The sequence below is a fragment of the Rhinolophus sinicus genome, chromosome 14, assembly GCF_057876585.1.
Source record: "Rhinolophus sinicus isolate RSI-liver-muscle chromosome 14, RSI-T2T, whole genome shotgun sequence".
Classification (NCBI taxonomy): domain Eukaryota; kingdom Metazoa; phylum Chordata; class Mammalia; order Chiroptera; family Rhinolophidae; genus Rhinolophus; species Rhinolophus sinicus.
In genome coordinates this window covers 111,777,891-111,801,907 of record NC_142514.1, presented here as the reverse complement: position 1 = coordinate 111,801,907, position 24,017 = coordinate 111,777,891, and the positions used below count along the sequence as shown (strand labels likewise).

At 35.5% G+C, this 24,017-nt stretch overlaps 1 protein-coding gene and 1 pseudogene across 1 annotated transcript in view; both read left to right on the top strand.

Moving 5' to 3' along the window:
- The window catches only part of C14H11orf65 (chromosome 14 C11orf65 homolog), a 53,424-nt gene that overhangs the window by 21,165 nt on the left and 8,242 nt on the right, over positions 1-24,017 (top strand). Inside the window, exons 3-6 of the mRNA XM_074337119.2 lie at positions 8,230-8,283; positions 8,417-8,617; positions 10,256-10,386; positions 18,049-18,219. Coding sequence (XP_074193220.2) covers positions 8,230-8,283; positions 8,417-8,617; positions 10,256-10,386; positions 18,049-18,219 — 557 coding nt within the window. The remainder of the gene's footprint in view (positions 1-8,229; positions 8,284-8,416; positions 8,618-10,255; positions 10,387-18,048; positions 18,220-24,017) is intronic.
- LOC109436365 (keratin, type I cytoskeletal 18 pseudogene) lies at positions 22,384-23,696 on the top strand (annotated as a pseudogene).

The window sequence follows — 24,017 nt, the reverse complement described above, 5'->3', positions numbered from 1 at the left end:
AAAAAAAAGAGAGAGACATTTCAGATCGAAAGACACACATGACTGACTGTAAACGGATGGAAAAAGATAGTTCGTGAAAATGGAAATGGAAAAAGAAAAAAGCTGGAGTAGCAATTCTTATACCAGACAAACTAGACTTTAAAACAAAAACTATAATACGAGAAAAAGAAGGACCATTTATCCCACTTCTGGTATCCGAAGAAACCCAAAACACTACTTCGAAGGGGTATGTGCAGTTATATGTTCATTGCAGCGTTATTTACAATAGCCAAGATATGGAGGCAAACTGGGTGTCCATCAATGGATGAATGGTTAATGAAGGAGTGGTGCATATATACAATGGAACATTACTCAGCTATAAAAATGAATGAAATCTTGCCACCTGCAACAACATGGGTGGACCTGAAGGGTATTATGCTGAGTGGACTATATCAGACAGACAAAGACAAATGCCATATGATTTCACTTACATGTGGAATCTAAAGAACAAAATAAACAAAACAGAAACAGACTCATAGATACAGAGAACATTTTGATGGTTGCCAGCTGGAAGAAGGGTCGGGGGGGTGGGTGAAAAGGGGAAAGAGATTAAGAAATACAAATTGGTAGTTAGAAAATAGTTATGGAGAATGTAATGTATAACATAAGAAATATAGTCAATAATACTGTAATAACTACATATGGTGTCAGATGGGTACTAGATCTATCAGGGTGATCACTTTGTAAGTTATATAAATGTTTAATCACTATGTTGTATACCTGAAACTAATATTGAATGCCAACTGTACTTAAAAAATTATTTTAAAATTATTTTTAAAATAATAATTGTAATATGATTGCCATTGTAGTGATAATTAGCTCCTCTATCACATTACATAATTAACCTTTCTTTTAAGTGGTTGAAATAATTAAGTTCTAGTCTCTTAGCAAGTTTGATGATTATTGTTTTTCTATATTCACTATACTTTGCGTTAGATCTCTAGGAATTATTTATTATGCACTGCAAGTTTTTACCCTTAAACAACATCTGTCCTATTCCCCCTCCTCCTATCTCCTGGTAACCACCATTTTACTCCCTGTTTTTACAAGTTTGAGTTTTTTAGATTCAACATATAAGTGATATCATACAGTGCTTATTTTTCTCTGTCTTGTTTATCTCATTTAAAATAATGTGCTCAAGGTCCATGCATGTTACTACAAATGACAGGATGTCAGTTTTTCTTTCTCGTGGTTGAATAACACACACACACACACACACACACACACTACATCTTTATCCATTCATCCATTGGTTGACATTTAGGTTGTTTTCATATCTTGGCTGCTGTGAACAATGCTGCAATAAACATGGGAAGGCATATATGTCTCTTTCTTTTTTTTTTTTCCTTCCTTTGTTCCACTGGCCTGGGCAGTTGTGGCCTGTGTTACTATTTCTGATCTACTCGTCAGGTGGGCGTGGGGTAGGTACTGAGACTTTTGTTTAAATTCCTATCGCACTTTGAAAAATCTGTCTCCGTTTAGCCAATTTCCGATCCATAGGTTAATAAATCCATTCAGTATCTTGTCACATTTCAGATGGGGCACTGTAAATATTTCTCGTGTTACTAAACAATCTCTTAACCCAAGAGGGCACTAAAATTATAACTTCTAGAGTCTTTCCCTCTGATAACAAAAATAAAACACTGATATGTCTCTTTCTTGACGAATCTTATCAGGGTTTCTCACTTATTAGTCTTTTCAAAAAACCAACTTTCAGTTTTGTTGTTCCTTTATATTGTTTATTTCTTTCCTACTTCACCATTTTCTGCTATTTAGTAGTTTCGTATTTACATCTTTTTTGAGTTGTATTTGCTGTTATTTTTCTAACTTTTTGAAATGGGTGCTGAATTTATTGATTTTCAGACTTTTTTTGATATATGCACTTATGGCTATAAGTTTTTATCTATGCTTGATTTTAGCTGTAGTGTAAAGTTTTGGTATGTCATATTTTCATCATCAAATTCAACTCAAAATATTTTTAAATTTCTACTTTGATTTCTTCTGGTTATTTATAATTATACTTTTAAATCTCCAAACATTTGAGAATCATTATCTTTTGGTTACCAGTCTTTATCTTAATTGCTTTGTGATTTCAATCCTCTTTTCATTGTCCATTTTAAACACATTTTTATCTGTTCTTGAAAAGAATATGTATTCTGCAGTTGTTGAGCATAGTGTTGTACAGATGTGAATTAAGCCAAATTTGTCAGTTATGTTAATCAAAGCTTTTATATCTTTACTGATTATTTTTGCATAGTTATACTATAAGTTACTAAGAGAGGTGTCTTAAAATCTCCACTATGACTAAAGATTTGTCTATTTTCCTAGTGCTTTATGTATTTTGAGACCATGCTATTGGCCGAATATCAGTTTAGGATTGTTATATCTTTCTTGTGAATTGAACCTTTTTATCATTATGAAGTGTCCCTCTTTATCTCTAGTAATATTCTTTGTTTTAAGGTTAGTGTAGCTATGTCACACAAATTATTTTTCATTATTCTTTGCATGGTACATCTTACCCACTATTTTACTTTCAGCATTCTTAATCTTTGTATTTCAGCTCTGTCTTTTATAGGCAGCATATTGTTAGTTAACATTTTTTTTTATTAAGTTTATTGGGGTGACAATTGTTAGTAAAGTTACATAAACTTCAGACGTATAATTCTGTAATACATCATCTATATATCACATTGTGTGTTCACCACCCAGAATCAGTTCTCTTTCCATCACCATATATTGGATCCCTTTAACCCTCATTTACCACCCCTCTCCCCGCTTACCCTCTGGTAACCACTAAACTATTGTCTGTGTCTATGAGTTTTTGTTTCTTCATTTGTTTGTCTTGTTCCTTTGTTATTTTCAGTTTTATATACCACATATCAGTGAAATCATATGGTTCTCAACTCTTTCTGTCTGACTTATTTCGCTTAGCATAATAATCCCAGGATCCATCCATGTTGTCGCAAACGGCACTATTTCATCTTTGCTTGTTTTCATGTCTTGGCCACCATAAAAAAAACTGCAGTGAACATCAGAGCACATATATCTTTATCTTTATGGATAAATGTTTTAAGGTTTCTTTGGTAGATACCCAGGAGAGGGATTGCTGGGTCATATGGTAATTCTATTTGTAATTTTTTGAGGAACCTCCACACTGCCTTCCATAGCGGCTGCACCAGTCTGCATTCCCACCAACAGTGCATGAGTGTTCCTTTTTCTCCACAGCCTCTCCAACACTTGTTATTTGTCTTATTGATGATAGCCATTCTAACTGGTATAAGGTGATATCTCATTGTGGTTTTTATTTGCATTTCTCTGATGATTAGTGATGTTGAACATTTTTCATGTCTATTGGCCATTTTTATGTCCTCTTTAGAGAAATGTCTATTCAAATCCTCTGACCATTTTTTATTTATTTATTTTTTCAGTTATAAGAATTTTTTTATTAGTTTCAGGTGTACAAAGCAATGTACTAGTTAGACATTTAAACCCCTCATAAAGTGATAATCCACCCTCCAAGCTGCTACCCCTATGACATCTTATATAGCTGTTACAATACCATTGACTATTTTCTCTATGCTGTACTCCACATCCTGTGACTATATATACCCATATATTTAGTTATTGTTGACATTCAATATTATTCTACTTCAATTTCAGGTGTATAGCACATTGGACAGCTCTGACCATTTTTTAAATGGATTGTTTGTTTTCTTGTTGTTGTTGAGTTGTATGAGTTCCTTATATATTTTGGATATTAGCCCCTTATCGGAGGCATTGTTTGCAAAAATCTTCTCCCATTCAGTTGGTTGACTCTTGGCTAAAGAAGATGTGGTATATATACACAGTAGAATACTATTCTGCCATAGTTAACATTTTTTTATCCAGCAGGATACTCTTTGTCTTTTGTTGGAACATTTACTTCATTCACATTCAATGTAATTACTAGTATTATAAGATTTAAATATATTCTTTCTTTTTTATTAAGGTTTTTATTAAAAATATAGCTAACATACAATATTGTATTAGTTTCAGGGGTACACCATAGTTATTCAACATTTATATACCTAAAGAAGTGATCACCATGATAAGTCCAGTAACCATCTGACACCGTGCCATGCTATCACAATATTATTGACTATATTCCCTATGCTGTACATTACATCCCCATGACTTATATGTTTTATACCTGGAAATTTGGATTTCTTATTCCCCTTTACCTTCTTCCCCCCTTTTTAATTTTTCAATTACTGTTGACAGTCAATATTATTTTATATTAATTTCAGGTGTACAGTATAGTGGTTAGACATTTATGTAATTTAAGAAATGATCCCCCTGACTAGTCTAGTACCCACCTCTCACTATACGTAGTTATTACCATATCATTGACCATATTTCCATATCATCCCTATGCTTCATTTTATATCCCTCTGACTATTTTGTGACTACCAACTTGTATTTCTTAATCCCTTCACATTTTCCACCCCACTCCCAACTCCTTCCCATCTATCACCCCAACAAATCTAGTGCTCATCTGATACCATACATAGTTATTACAATATTATTGACTATATTCCTTGTGCTATATATACCCTACATCCCATAACTAGTTTTTAATAACTAATTGTACTTAATCCCTTCCCCTTTTTCAACTCACATTCCAACCTCCCCTCCCATCTGGCAGCCATCAAAATGTTTCTGTATCTATGAGTTTGTTTCTGTTTTTTGTTGTTGTTGCTGCTGCTTACTTTCTTCTTTAGATTTCATATACAAGCAAAATCATATTGCATCTGTCTTTCTCTGTCTGACATACTCCACTCAACACAACACCCTCTAGGTCTATCCATACCACCACAGAGGGCAAGAACCCATTCCCTTCCACAGCTGAGCAATATTCCACTGTATATTTGCACTATCGCTCCTTTATTCATTCTTCCATCGATGGACACCTAGGCTGCCTCCACATCTTGGCCATTGTAGATAATGCTGCAATGAACATATGAATGCACATGTTCCCTCAAAATAATGTTTTGGGTTTCTTCAGGTAAATACCCCATTGATGTAATGTGATAATGGCCTTGCAAACCCGAAATGAACCCAATTGGTCATGATGTATAATTCTTTTTATGCATTGTTGGACTTGATTTGCTAATATTTTGTTGACAATTTTTGCATCTATGTTCATGAGAGATATCGATCTATAGTTTAATTTTCTTGTAATGTATCTGTCTGGTTTTGATATGAGGGTGATGCTAGCCTCATAGAATGTGTTGGCAAGATTCCCTTTGCCACTATTTTCTGAAAGAGGTTATAAAGAATTGGTATAATTTCTTCCTTAAATATTTGGTAGAATTCACCTGTGAACCCATCTGGGCCTGGTGCTTTGTGTTTTAAAAGGTTAATTATTGATTCTATTTTGTAAATAGATATTGGTTTACTCAAATTGTCTATTTCTCCTTATGTGAGTTTTGGCAGGTTGTATCTTTAAGGAATTGATCCATTTTATATAGGTTATCAATTTGTGGGCATAGAGTTGTTCATAGTATTTCTTTGTTATCCTTCTATGGAATCAGTAGTGGTGGCCTCCCTTTCATTTCTAATATCAGTAATTTGTCTCTTTTCTCTTTTTTTCTTAGTTATCTTGGCCAGAAGTGTATTGATTTTACTGATCTTTTCAAAGACGCAGCTTTTAGTTTCTTTGCTTTTCTCTATTGATTTCCTGTTTTCAATTTTGTTGATTTCTGTTCTAGTTTTGTTTCATCTCTTCTGCTTACTTTTTATTTAATTTGTTATCTTTTGCTAGTTTTTTTAGGGTGGAAGCTTAGATTATTGACTTCAGATCTTTCTTGTTTTCCAATATATGCTTTCAATGCTATACATGTTCCTCTAAGCACTGTTTTTGCTGCATCTCACAAAGTTTGAAAAGTTGTATTTTCATTTCATTTCGTTCAAAATATTTTTAAATTTATCTCAAGACTTCTTATTTGACAGATTTGTTGTTTAGAAGTGTGCTGTTTAATTTCCAAGTTTTGGTGCTTTCCATTTGTTTTTCTGTTACTGACTTCTAGTTTAATTCTATTGGGACAAACAAGCATACGTTGTGTGATTTCTTTTCTTTCTTTCTTTTTTTTTTAAACATTTGTTAAGGTGTGTTTTATAGCCCAAATTGTGTTCTAACTTAGTAAATAAACCATGTGAGTTTCGGAAGAATGTATATTCTGCTATTGTTGGATCAAGTGTTCTATGAATGTCAGTTAGATCCAGTTGATTGATGGTACTTTTAGGTTTAATTGATTTTCTGTCTGCTGAATCTGTCAATTACTGATAGAAAAACGTTGAAGTTTCTAACTATAATAGTGATTCTTCTAGTTGTCATTGCAGTTCTACTAGTTTTTGCCATACATATTTTGATGCCTACTCATTAGGGGTGGTTATACCTTCTTAGTAAATTGACACTATATCATCATGTAATGCTACACTTTATTCCTGATAAATTTTCTTGCTCTGAATTCAGCTTTGTGTATAATTAATATAGCTGCTCAGCTTTTATTTGATTAATGTTAGTTAATATGCTATTATATTTCTCCATCCCTTTGTTTTTAACCAATCTGTTTCTTTATATTTAAAGTGGATTTTTCTTTTTATAGACAGCATATAGTTGGGTCTTATTTTTTTATCCACTCTGAAAGTCTCTGTCTTTTAATCAGTATATTTAGACCATTGACATTTAAAGTGATTATTAATATAATTTGATTGAGATCTACCATGTTTGTTACCATTTCCTAAAAGTGTTTGTTGCATAAGGGTGTTGCTCGCCCTTGTTTGTTTGTTTGTTTGGTCTTGAACTCTTTTTCTGCCTTCTCTTGTTTTGGTTGATCAATTTATATGATTACATTTTCTTTCCTTTCTTAGTATATCAACTAAATTTCTTTTTAATGCTTTTTTGGTTGCCTTAGAATTTGCAGGGCACATTTACAACTAATCTAAGTCCACTTTAAACAATACTGTCCCACCAAATGAAATTTCCCATAATCTCTCATAAACTTAGGAGACAAAGTCATGCTAGAGGGGAGCGAATTGCCTCAAATACACAGCCAACACAGCCCCCCTAGTTGAGTTTGTAGGTAGTAGAAGGATAAAAAATTAAGCTCAAATATTCCAAAGAGTGTAACTGAATTTCCCATAGTCTTTCATGGTTGAGGAAATAGAGAACTGCCAGGATCAAATCAGACAAACAGGGAAAAACTAGAAGTGGACAAACCAGATATGGATTACTAAAACTGCAATCAGACTTAACTCAGCTCAATCTCTGATTGGATTGATGTGATCAGCCCCTCACCTTAACTGACTAAATGAGCAAGGGTGAAAATTTATAGAGCTGTACACTTAAGATTTGTCTACTTTCATAGTAGAAAACTTTACACATAAAAGTATACATATATTTATGAACTTTATGAACATAGAGTTTGAGGTCTTGTTAAAAAACATCTTTTTTCATATTTGAAACATATATGTGTGTATATATAACTTTTAGTCAGGAGAAAATTATGCAAAACTAATGTTGTCTTTCAAGCTTTATAGACTGAAAAATTTAGGAAAATATCTGTTCTCTCATCTACCTTAATATTATCAGAAGACAAGGTTGAACTGTCTTCTGATACAGAACCAAATTTTTTTCTTCTTCTCTATTTTCCATTTGGTCCAGTGCATTAAAGTTTAGAAGACCAATTATATATAATTCTTACAAAATTTAAACCTAGATTTTTGATTTAACAAAAGCTAATTAGGAAAGGTTATCTGCTGTTAAACTCAGACTGACAAATCTCAATTTTTTTCTCTGAATTTACCTGTAAGATAATACTTAATATGTAAATCAAATATTTGAGGACTTATTTAAAACTTTTGCTTATGAATAACAAATCACTTGCCTTTTGTACTTATTTATTGCATGGAAAGGAAACATAGTTTGGTATCATTTTTCCAATTATCATGTAAGCTGTTTTACTTATTGGATGACCATAAGAAATTAAATCTTAAAATATTTTCTAATTTAAAAATAATTATTTGAGGTGTATTCACTTGACCTATTTCATAAATAATCAAGATTCAGCAACTATTTTAACATGATAGCATGAGAAGTAGTGAATTGATGTAGACAGAATGTTGAAGAGTAATATATATTTTTTATAGGCAGAGCTTCTGGATGCTGCTGCTGGAGTTCATGTACGATTCAGATTAGGTGGTGTAAGTATGGATGAATTCTTATTTTGTAATTTTAAAACACATCAATACGAAATTTAAAAGATGTAATTTTTAAAATGCACAAACCATTTTTGTAATTAGATTGCAATGAACCTTTGAATGTTTCCATCTACAGGTTAAATTTCCACCTGAAATATACTATAAAATTTTCACTCAGAGACATGTTGAAGATTTGTGTGCTAATAGCCCTAGAGATTACACAAAACTTGCAGCAAAATATACATCTCATGTTAAAAGTGATAATCTTCAGGAAGAGGATCGTAGCGGCTGGTATCGTCGCATGGAGAACAATGGCTGGAGGCCTGTTTCTGATAGAGTAAGAAAAGAGAAATATTAATAATTTTGAATCTTACCTATTTAGAAACCAACTTGTGTTTTTGAAAATTAGTTTTAAAATTATTTTTATAAATAGTAAATCCTAGTAATTTAACTGATAAAAATTGCTTAAGTTACTCTGGGGTTACTAGTAGTACTTTGAGATACAGGAATATATCTTATTTTTCTTACACATATTTCTACTCTTAGTACTTACCTTTTATCTAGGTCATCTTTAGATACTCTCTGGTACTCAGAAGTTTACCATCTTTATAACAAAGCAAATTAAAGATGTTGTTGACTCTATATTAATACTTGGACTAGAGGTGGAATTTCTTGGGAACGATATGACATTTTCTCTTATAGAGCTCGTAAGAGCAGAGGAAATCATTTGGATTTTTATGGTGTTAGGGAATTTAACATGTATTCATATTAATTGAACAGAATGATTTTAAATATACATAGCTCTTAATGTGTATGTGTGATTCAGGGACTTTTCTATAAACACCCATGTTTAATCTCTTTTTTATGGATATAATTTCTACATAAGAATATTTGTAAGTATACATTTTATAGGTTAACATGATCTGGTTCCTTAGCTCTAGATGTCTGTTTATATGGCCTCAAGTATCTTCATTCAAATCATCAGTCTCTGGTAGACAGATTGTAGAATGTTGTGTGCTGAATATACTAAGGATGAAAAGTGAAATTATCAAGATATGAATCAATTCCTTCATTCAACAAACTTTATTGCCTACCAACTGTGTATCAGGCATTGTACTAGATGCTAGGGATACAATAGTAAATAAGAATAGTCCCTCCCCATCAAGTTTGTGTTTTAGTTAGGGAGACAGTAAACAGGATATTTCAGTACAGTGCAATAAACATGCACTTTAATAGTGGCAAATACAGTGTTGTGTGTGTGTGTGGGGGGGTAACAAACTCCCCTTCTTGTTATTTAATGTGTGTGTGGTAGGGGAAGGGGAATTAATCAGAAGTATAAAAGTAGGCAACCAGTTAGGATAAAGTGTCATACAGGGGAAACCACCAACTTGGGACATACTGGTAAGACTTCTGTGTTCTTGGAGGGTGCCTATTCATCTTGAGGATGAGAGTCTTCAAAAGCCAAGAGTGGGCCACCGGTTGGCTCAGTGGTTAGAGCGCAGTGCTTATAACATCAAGGTCGCTGGTTCGATTCCCACATGGGCCAGTGAGCTGCGCCTTCCACAACTAGATTGAAAACAACGACTTGACATGGACCTGATGGGTTCTGGAAAAACACACTGTTCCCCAACATTCCCCAATAAAAATAAAAAGCCAACAGCTCTAAGAGTAGGTCAGGTCTGTTTTTATGAGAAACACTCTTAGAATATGTCTATTCATTTATTCCTTCAACAAATACTTATTAAGTACCTCAGTACACTAATACTTTGTCAGTCTTTGTGTGGTATATACTTCTGAAGGCTCAATGTGTTATTTGTCCATCACTTAATTAGAAATACCTTAAAAATGTCTATCTTCTCCTCTATTTCTGTCTTGACATATTCCTCCTGAATGCACAGAAGTTCTCGTGTATAGCCGGATAACCTCACAATCAGTATTTCAACATTTTATATATTCATTTTTAATTTCTCAATAGTTTTGGGTGTCTACTGAAGATGTAATGGTAGGAAATAAAAAGGAAAGCAAATTCCATTTCTCTAAACTGAAGAGAAGACAAGATATGGAAAAGAAAAGAAAAAATAGAAAAATAGAATGGATGAAGCAAATGTAAGTTGATGAACTATTTGGCCTTACTAAAGAAGTATAGTATACTTTAAGTTTTTAAAAAATTGCTATCACTAGTAAAATAATTACCTGTTATTTTTAAAAGAGAATGTAAGGTTACAATTATATTTTTAAAAATACATAGAAAGCAAATATTTAATAAATACCTATTATGTATAAGACACTGTTAATCTCCAGGATTTTAATGGGAAAAGACATTTTGACCTCAAGGAAATCACCGTCTATTGGAACATCAGATGTGAAAATGAGCATTTACTCTTATGTATCAGATAACTTTCTTTTGGCCTTCCAGACCCACTCTGTACCCTTCTCAACCCTTCTTTCTGCCCACACATACTGACTGTATGGATTACATTAAAAGTCATTCTAGACCTATGTAACAAATGTTAAAAGCAAGTGTCAAAAATCAGATTGTTTCTAAGTTTACTTGACTACATACCAAAACAAAGCTCCAACATGTTTAAGGGAATACAAGAAACTCCAGTACTTAAAATCATAGAAAATTCAGTGTCTACCGTATAGTAATCAATTACCCAGCATGGAAAGCAGCAGGAAAATAATCTCATGTGAGAAGATAAATTAATCAACAGCAAACAATCCACTGAAAATATATATTTTTTAATGAATATGATAGAAAACCTTTTTAGTTCATGATCTTATCATGAAAAGATCAGCACTATAAGAAGTTAAAGGAGGTTCAGACAGAAGAAAATTATTCTAGGTAGAAATCTGGATCCATACAAGAATGCAGAACACCAAAAATGGTAACTATGTAAATCAATATAAAGGACTTTTCTTCTTACTATTTAAATCTTTTTAAAATGTATAACTAATTACTGACCTATACACTTAAAAATAGTTAAGATGGTAAATTTTGTTACATGTTTTTTTTACCACAATTTAAAAAAGATACATATTAAAAGTTTTATTGTAAAGGAATGAATTAATATTGATATTGCCAATCAAGTTCTACTTAAATTCTTGATTCCACAATTGTACTCCTTCTCTTATATTGAAAATCTTCATTTCAAACAAAATATAATTGCTTATTTTTTCTGACATTACAAGTAAATATTTACAAAAATAACTATGATAAAAACATATGAACCAATTTTGAAATAAAGTTAAAAAATGTACAGGTAATTTACTATGAGTATTTAAAGTAGAAATAATGACAATGTATTGTGATATTTGTAAATTTATAGCAGTATAGAAATAAAATATATGATATACAAAGGTTGGGAAAAGTGAAATGGAAATAAGCTGTTAGAAGTTCTTTATACTACTTATGAAGTGGTACAATATTGTTTAATATTGATAATTAAAGATGTATACAAACCATAAAGCAAACATGACATCAACAGTAACAACAAAGATGTCAGCCTTCATTATAAGCAAATAATGGAGATAAGTAGAATCATAAAAAACAATCAATGAATCCAAGAGAAGGCTTAAAAAAGAGGAAAGAAAACAAAGGACAGGACAAATAGAAAATGAATAGCATGATGTAGATTAAAACCAACCACATCAATAATCATATTAAATGTAAATGATCTATATGTTATGTATAAGAATTAACTTTAAATGTAAAGCACAAATAGATTAAAAGTAAACACATGGAACAGGATCATGCTGAGTGTAATTAAAAGAAAGCTGGAGTTACTATATTAATATCAAACAAAGTAGATTTCAGAGTAAAGTATATTTCCAGAGATAAAGGCAGTCATTTAAAATAATAAAGGCGTAAATTCATCAAGAGGACATAACAATCCTAAATGCTGTTTACCTAAAAACAGAGCTTCAAAATACATGAAACAAACTAAGAGTACTGAAAGGAGAAAAAGACTAATCCAAAATTATAATCAGAGATTTGAAAACCCTTTTCTTAGTAATTAATTAATATGACAAGTGGACAATAAATTAGTAAAGATTTAGAAAACTTTACCAACATCATCAACCAACTTGACGTTTTTGTCATAGTTGACATTTATTGAGCACGGTACCCAACAACAGAAAATACTTTTTTGTTTTCAAGTTCATGATGATAAACCACATTCTGGGCCATTAAACAAACATCCACAAATGTAAAAGATTAAAATCAGATAAAGGAAGTTCTCTGATAACAATAGAATTAAAAAGAAATTAAAAACAATAAAATTAATAACAAAAACATTTCTGGAAAACCTCCAAATATTTGGATACTAAACAGCATACCTCTATAAATAATCCATGAGTCAAAGAAGTCACAAGGGAAATTTGAAAATATTCTTGATATAATGAAAATGAAAATACAACATACCAAAATTTGAGGATGCAGCTAAAGCAGTATGTACACGAAAATTTATAGTATTAAATACTTATATTAAAAAGGAAGAAAGATCTCAAATCAATGATATAAGCTTCCAGCATAAGGACCAGTAAAGAAGAGCAAATTAAACCCAAAGCAAGTAGAAGAAACAAAATACTAAAGATAACAGCATAAATCAATGACATTGCAACCAGAAAACCATCAGAGAAAATCAATAAAATCAAAATTTGTGTCCTTTGAAAAGAGCAATACAATTTAGAAACCTGTTAATAAATTTTTAAAAAGAGAGAAAACTATCAGAAACAGTTTCGGAGACATAGAGGAAAAACTGAGGGTTGCTAGATGGGAATGGGGTGGGGATAAGGGGGAAGGTGAGGGGATTAGAAAGCATTCAGTAACCACAAGATGGCCATGGGGTTACGAAAGTTAATTTGGGGAATGTAATCAATAATGTTGTAAAGATTTTGTAGGGTATCTGATGGACACTTGTCTCGTTAGGGAGATCACCTCAGGGAAGATGTAGATGCCTGATTACTGCACTGTACACCTGAAGCTGAAGCTGAACAATAATGAATGTCAACTACAAGTTTATATAGTTTATGTATATATAAGTTTATATATATATAAGTTTATATATGTACTTATAAATTGAGAGACACGTTATTGTACCTTGCACCATCCACCCTGAAGACACACAACACTTAGCCTCTCTGGATTTGGGAGATAAATTATGCCACATATGGGCATGCTGCTCCAGTCTATTCAGTGCCCTAATAAGGCTTCAGACTCCAGCAGGTCCACAGTATGGTCAAGCTGCCCGACCGCTCAGGCTTTATGGCTCAGCTGTCCCAAAGTATTAGACATGTCTGTGACACAGTGAACTACTGTATGGAGCCTCTAAAGAGCCTAGTGGGGGATCACAGCACAGAACTCTAGGGTTTAGGAGTAAAGGTAATGCCCTTCTCTGCCCAAACTAGTCTCCATTTGAAAATCGGTTCTGGGCTACTTACTGGGCCCTGGTAGAGACTGGATGCTTGACAATAGAATACTAAGTGCTATGTGATTATGAATCGACCAAGTTTTTATCTAATCCACTGAACCACAAAACTGAGAGTATACAGCATCATTTTAGTATAAAATAGATGTGTTATATATGAGAATGGGTTTGAGAAGGTCCATGAGGTCAAGGTGAGCTCACAGGATGCTGCTGGCACTATCCAAAAATGGACACTCACTAGATTATAATCCCTCAATTGGCCCAGAAAATGGACAAAGGCTATCCTCCCAGTGAGCACAACTAGCTTTCCCACTGATTTTCCCACTTCATAAGGAAGGGGAAATAGCTTGAGGTAGGGATCTTATTGACTGTGGGCAATAGCTAATAGTTTCTCACCTGGTCAGGGACTTGGAAAGAATTAAATTGGAAAAATTGGTTATTAGGTCTGGGGCCAGGTATACTCAGCGTGTTGGGCACACAGCATAGTTATGTCCTCATAAATGCCTTCTAAAGAACTTAAATGAAGCAGAAAGCTCTCAGTAATCAGATGGACAAGATGACCCATCTTGCAAATATCAGCTTTTTTTCCCTGGCCACCTTAGTGGTTTCTCAATAGAACCATGTACAAAATGGCCCTGGTTACAGTGGTGGAGGCTATACATAGACTCATAAACATGGTCTTTCCCCTACTAAGCCTGCTCTGGCTATATAGTCACCAAAGGCCATTGCTTTGCCCCCAGTAGTGGGATATACCGGCTACCTGGTGTCAGGCTTTATTATATTAACTTTTCTTATAACAGAAGAAGCATCCCTTTGTCTTCACAGTGATAAACAAATATTCTGGATATGTATTTTATTTCTCTCCTGCATTACTTCTGTCAGCACTATATTTATAGAATGCCTTATCTGTTATCATTTTATTCCATACAACACTGCCTCTTACCATTTACATCAAAGGAAGTTTGGTGATGGCTTCAGAATGCCAGAATACACTCACTGTACTGATATGAGCCATCACCTAGAAACAACTGGCTTTGACAGACTGGTGATATGACTTGAAGCTCAGGCACAGCACCAGCTGGGAGACACATGACGATAAGCCATTGCACGTGGATAATAATCTATTCTATTTCTGCTTTCTTTCCTCTGTTCATTTACTCTCAAAACAATCTTCATCCATAATTGAGCTCTGTCTATTTCTAATTATTAATATATGGAAATTTCCATCTCAAACTCAACAGGTCCAAAACAGAACTTTTTATTTTCCCCATCATAAAAGTTGGGTTGTTTTTTTTTCAGTATTCCTCCAAGCCTCATTTTATGGCACCATCATGTACCCAGTTGTCCCAGCCAGAAATGTTATCCTAGACTTCATACCTTTCATAAGACCCTGTGTGTAATCTGTCACCAGGTCCTATTGATTCTGCTTCCAAAGTATGTCCCAATATGACCTTTCTCTCACTCCCCACTGCAGCATCTCATTATCCTCTTCTCTACGTCATCTGAGGATTCCTTCTAATTGGTCTCTTTGGTTCTAATCTCTTCCCCATGTCTGTGTAAACACTGAAATGATGTTTCTAAAACACAAATTAAACAACTTTTTAAAAAACCTGAAACGGTTAGGGGTTCTCTGTTACTTACATGCCACATGATATTCCCTCTCCCTTACGTTGATATTTTCTCACTCAACTACATGGAGACAAGATCTTCATCTTTTGATACTTGGTTCAAATATCTCCGAATGAAGCCTTCCTGACTTACCTAGAAATAGTTAGGCACTTCCTTTTATCGATACCCCATAGATCTTTTATATACTCACGTGTTACATTTTTGCAATATATCTGTCTGCCACCTCCACTAGACTCTGAGCCTCTAGAGAACTCTGTTCTGTTTATTAGCAGAGCCTCAAACATAATGGATGCTTAGTGAATATGTGTTGCTTATTGAATGAATGAATGAATGAATGAACAAATTTTATGACTGGGTATAATTTCCTTTTTGTAAAGTTGCAGGGGATGAATGAGAAACTTTGTGTGCTTTGTTCATTGATGACATTTAAACAGTTCCATCTGACTGTTGTTGAGAATCAACAGTTAACAAAAATCAACAAACCTTGATATTTTTTACATCTGTCTTGCTAAAGGAATCCTGATTTTCACATCCTTTCCTTTCCCGTGTCCTGCAGATCTTAGATCTTAGCGCCCCTTTACCTCCTTTCCAATTTCAACCTTGATTCTTACTAGGTTTTTGCATTTTAACTTCTCTCCCTGTTGTGATATTCAGAAATACATTTCTATAATGTTCTTTTGGTTAAGTTTTCTAGTTTGGGAAGAATGCGAGATCATTTTTAAGTGAATATATTGCAACGTTACCTATAAAGCCAAATTTTATATTGCTTCTTAAAAAGCAAATTATGATTATTATAAAGTGTTCTTGATCTCTATTGTATCTGAAATTCTGTTCCTACTTGCTAACCTGTTGTTGTTTACTGACTCCTATAGCCAATTAAACTATAAATAGTGACTGAAGAGTTCAAAACAATTAAACTACTGGACTATGTATTATATCTCTCTTTAAAAACAAAGTCTCAGAGTAAAATAGATATCTGAATTGTTGTATATCACTGTTGTAAAAAGAAAAATGAATATCACCTAGGTTTCCAAATATAATCCTAAGTGTGTGTATATTCACTCCCAGTGTTCCAGAAGTTTCCAATTTCTAAATGCATTTTTGTTATGCCATGAGCATTAGTTAAAAAATCTGGGCCAGTGTGTACCATCATTTATTTATTTATTTATTTATTTATTTATTTATTTATTTATTCATTCATTCATTCATTCATTCATTCAATACATGTGTATTGAGTGCCTATTACGTTTAGGGACTAGAGTATAGAAGTGGAAGAATAGAAGTTCCATGAAGGAATTTCACCTCTGTACAGATTGCTTTGCAAACAGTGGACACTCAATAAATATTTACTAAATGAATGAATGAATGAAGAGCTGTAGAAAATTGTGAAATCATACTTTCTTACAATTTGTGCTCTTACTGACCAATACAGATCAAGAGACATGTTCCTGCTTCTATAAAAAGCATTGGCTTTCACGATCCATTTAAAGTTTGACAAAGCAGAAACTTTATGAGGGCAGGGACATATCTTGTCACTGTCATATCCCTTGCCACCCAGGATTGTATAAGCCTTCTTTTTTTGAATGCTTACTATGTGCCAGTCACTGTTGTAAATGCTTTACAGGGATTTACACTCCTAAAACTCTCAAGAATGCTGGGAAGAGGTAGTATTATAATTACCACTTTAAGGAAAAGAGGACACTGTGGCCCAGAAAGGCTAGGTTATTTGGCAAAGATTATATAGCTACTAAATCACAGAAAATTCAAAGTCAGATAGTTTGGTTCCAAATCCTAGTTCTACACCACCACTGTGCTGCTTCCAAATAAATAAGTGTCAAATTAATAAATAAATACAGTGTCAGAATAAGTTAACCTTTAAAATGGAATACTAATGTAGATCTTAAAATGCAAAAACAAAAAAAAAATGCTATCTTCAAATAATCTTGGTAAGGACTAGTTCGGTCTACTCACTCAGCTCATGTTTGGGGGATGCATTAATTTATGTGCTTGGACTAATGCAAGATAGAACAGTGCCATAGAAGTCTGGACTTGGAGTCAGATTTGAATACTGGCTCTGATACACATTTACTATGTATATGATCTTAAACAGTGTCTTAATTTCTCTAAGTCTCAATTTCCTCATCCATAAAATGGGAATCAAAACAGCTGTCACAAATGTGGGTCTTTTAAAAGAGAATTAAACAAGATAATGTAGGAAAAGTACCCAACACAAAGAAAGATATCAGTATCGCTCTTCTCTTTATCTCTTCCTCTCTTTCTCTTTCTTTTCTTCTTCCTACTTACCATCAGCCACGTGATCTTGTAAACATTACTCAACTCTTCCAGGGTTTATTTCCTTATCTATAAAACAAGCAGTCTCGTTATTTTGTCTCCAAGATCCTTTGATTGTATAAGTTTATGATTCAGTGATGTAATAACTAACTTAGTTTTCCTTTGTATCATAAAAATCCAACTTAATAAGAGTTGATTTTGAAATAAGTCTTCTCTGGTTAGTGTGGTTGATTAAGTTGCTTTGTTTTTGTCAAAAGATTCTATCACATAGAACTAGCTTTAGAGGTATTTGAGTTAAATAGGAAGGAAACTTGGTTTAATATTTAAATAGTTTTACAGCAACAATATATATTACCTGCATCTACTAGTAATCACCTATTCCAAAGGATTTATGTCTCTCTTCCTTTCCTCTTTTTAGGTACTACACAGGAAGCCTACAGGCTAAGTCAACAAATAGTGAAACTACAGATTTAATTTACAAAGCAACGGAAGGGCTAATAAGAACTATCGAAGATGGTGGAATAGATTCTGTGATGGATTGGGAAGTGGATGAAGTACTGAACTGGACAAATACACTGAACTTTGATGAGTAAATACATGTTGCTATTCTTGGGGAACAAGGGCAGGCATCATATATTTTTCTTTCTAGTATTTCTCACTCCCATGTTAAATCTAGGGGCCACAAACATAATCTACTTCCCCCTCAAAATGAGTATTTATTACTTGTCTAGAAAGAAAAGAATAAATGAGGAAGAAAGATAAAAAAAGGGATGATCTAAAAGTAGAAAAAAGGAAATTAGGTAGGTGTTATTTATTGTCAGACTTTATTCTTATGCCTTAATCTAAATCTGCTTTATGTCTTACTTTGGGATTTATAAACAAAGCTAAGAACATGAAATTAATAATACAAAAAATTTCCTCAACCTATGGTCCCTAATCTTCCTGTATATAATAGAAAGTTATAATTTTTTAGTGACATACTATGGCTCTTGGAAAACATGTTTAGTATTTTTTTGTGTGGTGGCAATTAAAATATATTTAATATAGCCATCAGGGAAATCCACAATGAGATCCTACTTCAGACCCACTAAGATAGCTATAACTAAAAAGATAGATAGTACTAAGTGTTGACAAAAATATGAAGATATTGGAGACCTTATATACTACAAGTGGGAATGTACAATGGTGCAGCCATTTTGGAAAAACAACCTGGCAGTTTTTCAAATAGTTAAACATGGAGTTGCTATATGATTCAGCAATTCCACTCCTCAATGTATACACAAGAGAAATGAAAATACATGTCCACACAAAAACTTGTACATGAAGAATGTTCATAGCAGCTTTATTTATAATATAACCAAAGAGTAGAAACGACCCAAATATTCATCAACTGATGAAAGGATAAATAAAATGTGGTATAGCCATACAATGGAATATTATTCTGCAATGAAAAATGCTAATGCATACTACAATATTGATGAACTTGCTAAGTGAAAAAAGCCAATCAAAAGAGACCACATATTCTATGATTCCATTTATATGAAATGTCCAGAATAGGTTAATCTACAGAGATAGAATGTAGATTAGTGGTTGTCTAGGACTGGGAGGTGATGGCTAAGGGGTACAGAATTTCCTTTTGGAGTAATGAAAATGTTTTAAAATTGATTGTGATGGGTGAATTGGATGGTATGTGAGTTATATCTCAATAACGCTTTTAAAAATGTTGAATATTTACTCAGCTGCAATAATGAATGTGAATATTACATGGATGAATAGGCAGAAAAATTAAAATGAAGATGGTGTAAGTAAAGAAACATAAGGAAAATGAAGAAATTAGGAAGAGAGATAAGAAAATGTGATAGGAAAAATCACGTTGATTACCATTGAACAATAGAACAGGAAAAAGTGAATTCAAGAGAAATAGGAGAAGAGAATAATGAGAAAAAAAGAAAAAGGAAAGAATGACTAAGAAAAAGGAAAATAGGAAAACAAGAATGAAAGAAAAGAAGATATTGAAGGATATGTTAGAAAATAAAAAGGGAAGGATAAGAAGAAATAAAGAACTAATTATTCATAGTAGATAGATGCTCTAAAATATTTTATTATAAATAAACAGTAAAAAAAATTGTTATGATTTAATAATCCCAATATCTAGTCCAGACCATGGTATTGGGATTCCCTATAGACAGCACATCTGTGATTTCTGGGGCACACAATATATAGCTGGTAATAATGATGTGAGAAATGACATCCAGTGATCCAAGATGTCAGAGTAGATAAACATTATGCTTGCATCCTTTCGTGAATGCATTAAAATTACAATTAAATTATAGCACAATCAACCTGGAGAACCATCTGAAGTCTACCTGAACATAAGTCCTATGACTAAAAATATAAAGAAGAAGCCATGTTGAGACTGGTAGGAGGGGCGGAGACACAGAAAGGGCCCCAAACCTCCATGTGGTAGTTGAGAGTCAGGAGGGATATCTTGGCTACAGAGGTTTCCCCAGGAGGAGTGAAGGACCCCAGCCCCCCACACCAGGCTCTCTAGCCCAGAGTCAACTGGTGCCAGGAGGAGGAGCTCCCACAACATCTGGCTGTGAAAAACAGTGGGGAGTCCAATTGTCTGGGTGGGACAGAAGGCTGTGAAAAACCCAGGCGTCCTCTAAAAGGGCCTGCACATAGATTCTCTTACTCCCAGGCACTCACCTTGGGCTCCAGCGGAGGGACAGTGACTCAGGATGCATTGGAGACATATGCACAGGAAGACTGAGATGTGTGGCCTCAAGGGGAGGACTGGAGAACAGTAGACAATTTCCCTGTGTGAGCTCTTCTTCCTGTGCTGCCTGCAGTCAGGCTCCATCTTTCCTGTGTTGAGCTGGCCCCACCGCAGCCAAATCTATATCTGATTGGCCTGGTGAGCTCTGCAGTTCCATTTTGCTGAGTCACTGGGACCCCACCCCACTCAACTCATGCACAGCTGGAGGCACTTTCCCCATGAGCAACCAGCCCCACCTGAATTGTACTCTTTCTTGGAAAACTATTGGAGTCTGGCAGGCCCCCATCAGGTGGCGACTGGAATCAGTGTGCTCTGAGACTTTTGCTGAGTAGCACCAGGCTCAGCACTGGCACCAAACCAGAACTTACTTAACCTGGTAACCATAACTCATTCCACTCTAATGACTCTGTGACCCTGCCTCACCCAATTCACATACCACACAAGGCTCTACCAGTGGCTGAACTTTAAAGGAGTCGGGAGGTAGCAGCAGGCCTCGGGGTATCTTGGATTTTTTTGGAGCTACCCCAGGTTCGGTACTGGTGGCAGACATTCTCCATTCATAGCATGGCCTCTCCCACATGCCTCCAGGCTGAACATTAGCAGCAAGAAACCATGGATTGCTTTGTAGCTGCTACCAGGTAGTCCCTGAACAGTCATAGGCAATAGGTAACCTGGGTCTGCACTGGAACCCCTCCCAAGAGAGGCTCCAGAAACAACATACTTGGAGGTTGGCTTCAGACCACAGCAGAACAGCACCCAATTATCCCCACAAGTAGCACACACAAAGTGTGCTCTCAACAGGCACCAGAGCCTGCTGGGGCAAATCCCACTCGGTGGGGTAAGCCCCCCCCACAGCATCCTGTAAACTGTGGACATGGCCAAACCTCACATCCAATCAGCCTCAGGGTCAATCCTACCCACTGACATGCTAATGGAAATCAAGGTTCAACTGTAACAGGAAAGTACACACAAGGGAGACTCCTGGAGTAGCCAGAGCAGGTGACCAGGGAGACTTTGCCTCAGGGCCCCAAAGGACACCTACTACATAAGGCCACCCAGCCAAGACTGGGAGACATAGCAGATCTATCTAAAACATATGGGAAAAAAAAAGAAAAACGCAGAGAGGCAGTTGAAATGAGGAAACAAAGAAACGTGTCCCAAATGAAAGAACAGGAGAAAAATCCAGAAAAAAGAACTAAATTATATGAACATAAGCAACCTATCAGAGACAGTTCAAAATAGTGGTTATAAGGATGCTCAAGGAATTTGGGGAGAACTTCAAAAAGAGATAGCAAGCATAAAAAAGGACATAGGAGCCATAACAGAACCAGTTAGAAGTGAAGAATACAGTAAATGAAATGAAGAATGCACTAGAAGGAATCACCAGCAGACTAGATGAAGCAGAGGATTGAATCAGTGATTTGGAAAAAAAGGTAGCAGAAAATACCCAATCAGAACAGCAAAAAGAAAAAAGAAAAAGAAATGAGGAGAGTTTAAGACACCTCAGGGACAACATCAGTGCAACAATATTTGCATCATAAAGTTACCAAAAGAAGAGAGAAAGAAAGAGACTGAGAATCTATTTGAAGAAATAATGACAGAAAACTTTCCTAACCTGGCAAAGGAAATAGACATACAAATCCAGGAAGCACAGAGAGTCCCCAACAAGATGAACCTAAATAGACCCACACATAGACACATTATAATTAAAATGGCAAAGGTTAAAGACAAAGAGAGAATCCTAAAAGCAGCAAGAGAAAGACAACTAGTAACTTATAAGGGAGCTCCCATAAGACTATCAGTTGATTTCTCAACAGAAAATTTGCAGGACAGAAGGGATTGGTGTGAAATATTCAATGTGATGAAAAGCAAGGACCCACAACAAAGATTACTCTTTCCAGCAAGACTATCTTGTAAAATTGAAGGACAGGCAGCCTGAAACTGAGTCTTGGCCTTTCACCTTCCTCCTGGAACATGAGCTTCAGCACCCACTCCTTCTCCACCAACTACTGAACCCTGGGCTCTGTGCAGTCGCCCAGCAACAGGGTCCAGCCAACCAGCAGCCTGGCCAGCATGTAAGCAGGTGCAGGGGGCTCAAGCTCTCAGGTCTCTGTGTCCTACTTCACCAGTGTCCAGGGTGGCTGGGGATCTGGAGGCCTGGTTGTGGGGATGGCCAGGGGTCTGGAAGGCCTAGAGGCATCCAGACCAAGAAAGAGACTATGCAATGCCTGAATGATCACTGGCCTCCTACCTGGAGAGGTTGAGGAGCCTAGAAGCTGATAATTGGAGAGCTGAGAGCAAAATCTGGGAACACCTGGAGAAGAAGGAACCCCAGGTCAGGACAGGGGCTTTACTACAAGACCATCGAGGACCTGAGGGCTCAGATCTTTACAAGTTCTGTGGACAATGCCCACATCATTCTTCAAATTGACAATGCTTGTCTTGTTGCTGATGACTTCAGAGTCAAGTACATATGAGATGGAGCTGACCATCCATCAATCTGTAGAAAGTGACATCAATAGGCTCTGAAAGGTCATCAATGACACCAATATCACCCAGCTGCAGCTAGAGATGTAGATAGAGGCTCTCATGGAGGAGCTGCTCTTCATGAAGAAGAACCATAAAGAGGAAGTAAATGGTCTACAAAACCACATTGCCAACTCTGGGTTGATGGTGGAGTTGGACACCCCCAAATCTCAGGACCTCAGCCAGATCATGGCCAACATCCATACCCAGTATGACGAGCCGTCCTGGAAGAACCGAGAGCAGCTAGAGAAGTACTGGTCCCAGCAGATTGAGGAGAGCACCACAGTCGTCACCTCAAGGCCTCTGAGATAGGAGCTGCTGAGATGACATTCACAGAGCTGAGATGTACAGTCCAGTCCTTGGAAACTGACCTGGACTTGATGAGAAATCTGAAGGCCAGCTTGGAGAACAGCCTGAGGGAGGTAGACACATGCTATGCCATGCAGACGCACAGTTCAACGGAATCCTGGTGCACCTGGAGTCAGAGCTGGTCCAGACCCGAACAGAGGGGCAATGCCAGACCCAGGAGTATGACGCCCTGCTGACCATCAAGGTAAAGCTGGAGGCTGGGATCACCTCGTACTGCCGCTGGCAGGAAGAAGGGATAGACTGATCTTGGTTATGCCCGGGACAGCAACTCCATGCAATCCCTCCAAAAGACCACCACCCACAGGACAGTGGACGGCAAAGTTGTGTCTGAAGTCAATGATACCAAAGTTGAGGTGTTAAGGCAGCAGAAGCAGGGCATCACTTGGGGGTAATAGGTCAATAATAAGTTCAGAGATCAAAAAAGAAAAACAAAATCAAAGGACAGATAAGGAGCTTCCCAGACAAGAAAAAGCTAAAGGAGTTTATCACCACCACACCAGCATTACAAGGAATCTTAGAGGGACTTCTTTAAGATGGAAAAAAAAAATTAAAAATAGTGATAGATCCATATCTATCAACAATTACTTTCAATGTAAATGGATTAAATGCTCCAATCAAAAGACATAGGGTGGCTGAATGGATATCAAAACCAGACTCATACATTTGCTGCCTATGAGAGACTCACTTCAGATTGAAAGACACACAGATAGAAA